Source organism: Montipora foliosa, chromosome 1 (assembly GCF_036669935.1).
Source record: "Montipora foliosa isolate CH-2021 chromosome 1, ASM3666993v2, whole genome shotgun sequence".
In the NCBI taxonomy this organism is placed as follows: domain Eukaryota; kingdom Metazoa; phylum Cnidaria; class Anthozoa; order Scleractinia; family Acroporidae; genus Montipora; species Montipora foliosa.
The window spans coordinates 37,885,909-37,893,448 of NC_090869.1; the positions used below are offsets into that span (position 1 = coordinate 37,885,909).

The 7,540-nt window shown below is 38.0% G+C and overlaps 1 protein-coding gene across 1 annotated transcript; it reads left to right on the forward strand.

Moving 5' to 3' along the window:
• The first annotated feature begins 3,841 nt into the window (after positions 1-3,841).
• Positions 3,842-5,056, forward strand: LOC137967951 (uncharacterized). Its single transcript, XM_068814551.1, has one exon. It carries the CDS (start codon positions 3,842-3,844, stop codon positions 5,054-5,056), a length of 1,215 nt encoding a protein of 404 aa, XP_068670652.1.
• Positions 5,057-7,540: the final 2,484 nt, after the last annotated feature.

The window sequence follows — 7,540 nt, forward strand, 5'->3', positions numbered from 1 at the left end:
AATTTGTTTATGGATTTGACAAACATTGAAGGAATCGAACGCTTTGAATGTATCACAGTGTTTACTCAAGGCGCATCTTAGTTGTCTGGCAATTTACAATTACCGGTATTTTGTACTCAACTCTGCAAAGGTGTAAAAAAATTTGGAAATGTGACAGTGAAGAATTATTTGAATGAAAGTTGTTGTCTCTTTTGTGCTTCTTTATTTACGGTCAAGGTTCCGAGTTGAAAAGGGTTTGATATGAACTGTCAAAAATTTATTTAATTGCATCTCGTGTTTGCATGCACGAAATTGAAATAGGAAGGTTTTTTTGCCTCTAATAGTAAATATGTTGTTCGTTTCAATTAATTTTCGCTGGAAAAGGATTTTGCCGAGATATTTCCAGCCTTTGTGAACTTTAATATCATGTTGTGTAATTTTCGAGCTGGCATACCTGGGTTGAAATGTGATACGCGAGGATTTTTGTGGTATTGTTCTGTAAGCGGGAAGGGTTCACGAAAATAAACAGGTCTGTTGGAAGCGTGCTTGACTTTCAACAAAATGAACCCCAAAATCAGCAAAAAATTGTTATGCTGATGAATAATTAAGTAGCTGCTATTTCGAAAACGATGGAATTACCTGGTGATAAATAACCTCATCTTGGAAAAGTAAATTTTTGACTTTGCAGAAACAATGGTCAAACTCAAGAGTTGCGCGATTGTGATCTTTGTGTTGAATTTGAAAGAAAAAGAAAACTAACAAAAACAAAAACCTTGTATCTTCATCGTTTGACACAGATGCTTCACTATTTCGCGAGTAAACACGCCTCGGTAACTTCATCACGGCGCCCCCTGAATCCATCACTTTCTTTACTTTTGCAGCCAAAAGTACAGTAACAAAGTTGAACATAGCAAAAATCTCCCAAAATGTTTGTCGTTGATCGTAACTTTTTATATTCGGGGTTCAAAATTATTGTTGTTTTCATGTCGCAAATGTTGTTGCTGATGACAAAATATTTTATTCTCGATCGACCATTCTGAAAACCTCTTTTCTGCTGTTCTTAAAAACTGTGTATCAATATTTATTCATTTTTGCTTCAATATTTGTTTTGCATAAAGCAAGCTAACAAAATCTGTACCTTGCTTACTTCGCATTTTTGGGCGTTAAAATATAATTTTCGGTCCTTTGCTTCTGTTACGAAGTGGTATACTTTTTAGGTCACCTATCGAGATACTAACCCCGCCGGACAGAGAAAACTTCAATGAACTTTATGTATTACAAAGCTGTCACATGCTCACAGTGCACGCTTAAACTTGTGGTAAAAGAAGTTGTGAGGGAACTTGGAAATGATAAACATGTCAGCGTAGAAGCCAATGTCTCTCGATTCCCTTTTATTTTCTTCAATCTTTCTGGGTTTGGTACTTTGCGAGTAACCATTTGTCTTCTAAGGGGGCTATTGACCTAAGACTTTTACCATGACACAACAATGATATACAATACCAAAACAATATCGTGTACTATTAAAAGTAAAGTAGCTGCTTATGAGCCAGAAGGCCCAATCAAGCCGGGATGTACCTCCGGTTTCATTAGAATGAAGCGACCAGGAGTATTCCCAGCAATTCGCCGGTACCCATTTATACACCTGGGTGGAGGGAGGCACCGTGAGAGTAAAGTGTCTTGCCCAAGAACACAACACAATCTCCCCAGCCAGGACCGGAACCCGGACCACTCGATCCGGAGTCGAGCACTCCAACCATGAGGCCACTTCGCCTCCTATCGTGCACTATTAGAGCTACATATTGAACTAGAACATCCTGGAAGACAAAACGCAGCTCAATTGACACCAGGCCACTGTGGAAAATACAATAATACTCTTTGTTTCTCCCCAAATTTTGCATGAGCATTGTTTTTGTTTTCTCTTCGGACCATTGTAAGTCCCAAGAGAAACTGGAAACAATGCTTATGCAAAATTTGGGGGGACAGACAAAGATTATTATGGTATTTTCCAAAGTGACCTATATGGAATAAAGTGCTGTGTTACTGCACTACCACACGTACGCGATGCGTGCCTATGTTTTTCTTAAGATGACAGGGTTTTTTTTCTTTCTGACAAAATATTAATGATTAATAGGCTGGTAGCCAAGTTTTTAACCTCAAAAAAAGATCTGTTTCGTCGTATCTACGTGTGAGGCAAAGGGCCTCTGCTGGCACGAGTTCTGGTTGACCGCTTAAATGGTCTTAATGACCCCCGACTTGAAAAAATTGACTTGAACGCTGCAGTTCAAAACCACCCAACTCAGTCACTTCTGTTTTTGACTGACAACTACCACAGTCAACCCAGTGTACGCTCATCGAGCGTCTAATTTTAAATAAAATCTCAATACCAATAACCCCTTCAGATCTACAATAAAATTTCATTTGGACCTTATTCTTGAAAGATCAACACTGAATGCCATTCAACCCCATCTTTCTTGTTGTTTTTGCAAAACCTCTTATTTTTAATTACAGGCCGCATTTTTGTAGAGCAAAAGCATATAGTTCAAAATGATGGATCACCACCGACAAACTTAGTAGTTTATAAGTATTGGAATGACATGATCTCTAGTTAATTCGGAACTAGTGGATGCAAGAAACTTTTCCATAGTTTTCAAACACTCCTCCTTTTCAAGAACTTATAAAATATCATCAAGATTGATTAATTGGGAATAATAAGGGATAAAACTTTGATTTGAAGATAAAAAATTTCCCTTACTCTCTTGTCTAACAATTAGGATTGAGAAAAACCTTGATAGGCAAATGCTAAGAATCAAGCCAGAATAACGGCTGAATTAAGATTAATTGCATTTTTCTTTCTTAATTAGAGGTGAATAATGTTGCTTGGGATACATTAAAAGGTACTATTGAGATAACTAATGGTGCTACGTAAACTATGCTTTAAGTAAGATTACATGTACAATGCCTATTCTTCTTTTTTTCTAGGTGGATTCATACCAATAACATAAGTCGACTCCCAGAAAGGGTTTTCGCAGGGCTTACAAGTCTACAATGGCTGTACGTATAAGGCCCTAAATGAACGTTTTAAAATATCACCCAGCTTTGTGCCTGGTCGCTTCACAGAGATTTCTTTGACTTTGTTAATAAGTGGCTTTTATAGTTGTTTTAAATAAAATCTTAATAGTAATTAATAACCCCTTCAGTCCTACAATAAAATTTCATTTGGACCTAATTCTTGAAAGATCAACACTGAATGCCATTCAACCCCATCTTTCTTGTTGTTTTTGCAAAACCTCTTATTTGTAATTACAGGCCGCTTTTTTGTAGAGCAGAACCACATAGTTAAAAATAATGGATCACCACCGACACACTTAGTAGTTTATAAGTATTGGAAATGACATGATCTCTAGTAAATTTGGAACTAGTGGATGCAGGTAACTTTTTCATAGTTTTCAAACACTCCTCCTTTTCAAGAACTTATAAAACATCATCAAAATTGATTAATTGGGAATAATATGGGAGAACACCTTAATTTGGAAATAAAAAACCTTTGCTCTCTTGTCTAATAATAGTCCATGTTCACTATGACGTCACGCGCGCAAAGGCTTGTGGTAGTTGTAGTAAATAAAAGCGTATCAAAATGGCGGAAAGTCTTCCCGGTGGTTATACTTGTTGCGTTCTGGGGTGTTTTAGCAACTCAAAAAAACACAAAGGCCAATTTTCCTTTTATGTGTTTCCAAAGGACCCGAAATTAAGAAGGAAATGGCTTCTTAACATTTCTAGAAAGAATTTTTCACCGACAACGGGACACCGTGTGTGTAGCGCTCATTTCCTAGGAGGCAAAAAGTCTTACCAAAACGCCGTACCCATGGTTTTCCCTTTGAAGAAGTCACATCAGAGACCTAAACGAAAAGCAAGAAGACCTCTGATAAGGCATAAAGATACCACGATACAAGATACTGTTATGGAATCCACACAAAACAACGGAATTAATGGAGCCGACGAGGAGGAATCCAATGAAGACAAAGGTGAAGGATCGGAAATCAAAACAGTGAACGACCTGGATACACTGGATGCAATAAAAACACGTAATGCGCTTTTTGAACACGAGAAGCAACAGCTGGAACAAAAGATAACGATGGAAAGGTTTGGAGTCGAGCGTTTTGCTTTATCAGACAGTAATATGCAGTTTTACACAGGTCTTGATAATTATTTGCAGTTCAAAGCTCTATTTGATTTCCTTGATGGTAATTGTTGTGCATGCTCGCGGCTTAACTATTGGGGGTCCAGCAACTGTAACTTTCAACTTCAAGACCTTGAAAAGCGTGGCAAAAAGCGGTCGATAACTCCAGCAGACGAACTTTTCTTGACACTCTCAAGACTGAGGGTAAATGTCCCAGAGAAAGTTTTAGCCGACCAGTTTAAGATAAGCACATCTGAAGTGTCAAGGGTATTTGTGACATGGGTTGACCTTCTATTTTCAAGATTGAATCAGTTACCAATATGGGCTACCAGGGAGACTGTTAATCAGACAATGCCTGAAAGTTTCAAATATGACTACCCATACACAAGAATCATTCTTGACTGCACAGAAATCTTTATTGAGAAGCCGTCTTGCTTCAGAGTCCAGGCAGAGACTTATTCTACTTACAAGTCACATAACACTGCCAAAGGTCTCGTTGGAATTGCTCCAAATGAAGCAGTGACTTTTGTTTCAGATTTGTATGGGGGGCATGTGAGTGACCGCAAAATTGTCATTGGCTCTGGTATTTTGGATATGTTGGAGCCACACGATTCAGTGATGGCTGACAGGGTATTCGAAATTCAGGATTTGCTTGTACCAAAGAAGGTGTCCCTCAATATTCCTCCCTTCATGCGATGCAAGGATCAACTTGATCCTGACGAAGAAGATGAAACAAGGCAGATAGCTGCTGTTAGGATATACGTTGAACGCGCTATTGAGAGGATTAAAAATTACAATATTTTGAAGCAAATTATCCCTAACAGCATGGCTGAAGACCTAAACAAAATTTGGAAAGTTTGCTCATATTTAACAAATTTAAAGGGGCCATTGGTTGTCTAGCAGTATATTTACAAAATAATGCAAAAAAAATTACAAAGCTGTTTGTAAGCAACTACCAACAATTTGACCGAAAGAAAAAAACTGGATCGTTGACAGCCTTCGTTGCTTTGGAGGGGTAGTTGCTTGTAAGAGAAGACAAGTTAATAGATGGACGGTGGTCACATAATTACAGTTCTGCAGCATATCTTTATTTACAACAGTAAACAAAATTATACAACTCATTTGAAGTTATTCAAAACCATTATAGCACAAATATCAGTTAACAAGTCTGACTGAAATGAATCATACTAATTAGACTTATTAAAAACAATGTCATTGATATTGCACCTCTAGCATTTTGATTGGTTAATCACAGCAGGTTCAATCGGCTCATAATTTGAACCTTGCTGCAAATTTGAATTGTGGAAGTAAAAAACTCTTTTCTTGCTCAATAACTGCCACCATTCATCTTGAAAGCAATATTTGTGGTAGAGTTTTTAGTGAAACAAGTATTATTGGGCTTGCTGGATAGCAAAATAATTATAAAAAATATTGATTATGTAGAAATCAACTTGGTTGGAATGGTACATTCAGTTGTGTCTTTAGTGGCATGCCCTTTTAGCAGAAGGGAGCTGGGATCCACCTTGTTTTGATTAACCATAATGTTTTTCATAATTATGTCAGTTGCATTGTCATTGTGCTAACAAGCCCTGATTTACATGTAAAAGCACACTGGTTTTTGTTTTCAAAACAAGATCACCCCAGCGTCACTTCCCTTTAACTCCAGGTCCCATAGGACACAACTGTAAAGTGGTACATAAGATGACATAATTTGATGAGCTTTAGCTTGGTAGACAGAAATATGTGTATCACTGCATAGTAGGAATACTCATTGACATTTACAGCATTTTAAGAAAAGATGGGTCAATTTATCTGCTTTGTTTAGAACTCTGTTTTTCACTTTTCCACCTGAAAGTTTGGGGAAGAGAAATCCTACTTATAGGAAAACAATCTTGGATACAGGTGTTTACCATTCTTAATTCTAGCTGTTAATATTTCTGGTACAATGGCAAATAAGCAGAAATCCAAAAGCTTTTGTTCAAAGCTTTTGTTCAAAGCATTCCAATAAATTGGATCAAAGTATGTTCTCTCAACATGCAAGTCTTCAATGTTACCACAGTAGGTGTAGACAGCCAAGTCACACCATTGCCTGCCAGAAATGCCCATGCCTCCTTGTATTTGTGCATAATAGTGATGTCGAGTCTTCAGCTTCAATCCAGTGTTGGTAATTTCAAGGCAGGAATTCTTTTTGTTCTCAGCAATAATATGTAGCAAATCAGCCATCAGGCTGTGGAATTTTACTGGGGAATTGGATGTATTTCATTTCCAAATTTCCAATGGCACCATGTCTTGCAGTGGATCACTGACTTCCCCATCAATACTTTCGGCAAGGAGTTCTGTGCATGTGGTGTCAGGTGGGATTTGATATAACTCACTTTCTACAAAATCTAGAATCGTAAACAGTAGAGCACCTACATGCTTACATCTTCCAGTAGCCCCAGCTTTACAATTACAGTATCCACTTCTCACCCCAGCAGTTTCTTTTCGTAGAGAGACTCGCGTTCGGTAGAGCTTGTTCTTAGTCACCGAAGCCTTAACCTTGCTTTCAAAAAAGCAAACATGTTGATGTGATGTTGCGTTGAACTTTACTTTTTGCACGTGGCCGGCCTTGAACAATGCGTAACCTTCCCGCTTACTTTTGAAAGCCCCTCGTCTGAATTTGGTGGAAACTTTTGTAATTGCTCCGGCTAAATGGGCAAATATATAGCAATGTTGGAATTCTGGCATTTGCTTCAACGATAAGGTCCAGCCATCTGTTGGCCACTCGATTCTTTGCGACTCGTCTGGTTGTGTTCGCATTTCACGTTCGAGACGTATTCTCCGAAGATGAATTCCTCCATCAAGATCTACGATTTTGTGAAGTCCAGAGCTCTGATAACTCTTTACTCTGGTTGTAAAAAATAAAAATTAAAACAAAACAAAACAAAAAGACAGTATTTAGGTGCCGTATCTTTCGCCATCGAGCGAATTAATTTTTTTTATAATGTTTATAATTTAGCGCTTACCTCTGCAGCAGTTGGCTTCGGTTTCCGCTTGTTGAAGCACCTCGGCACTTCAACCATCGCCTTAATTGATCGTTGTAAAAAAGTTCTGGCTCTTTGTCTTTAAAGGACGCCCCAGGGACATCATTATCAGTTAAATTTATTCTTTTTTTCTTGTTACACGCTTGAGAAGAAGCCATTGTTGTTGTTGATAATTTTAATTTTAGCGCGTAATTCGCGTCCACTTTATTACAACTACCACAAGCCATTGCGCGCGTGACGTCATGATGAAAATGGCCTATGAGGATTGAGAAAAACCTCGATAGGCAAATGCTGGGAATCAAGCCGTAATAAAGGCTGAATTGGGATTAATTGGATCTTTCTTGCTTAATTAGAGGTGTGT

Excerpts from the sequence above, each read along its gene's own strand:
- LOC137967951 (XM_068814551.1), top strand. The coding sequence starts at position 3,842 with ATGGTTTTCCCTTTGAAGAAGTCACATCAGAGACCTAAACGAAAAGCA.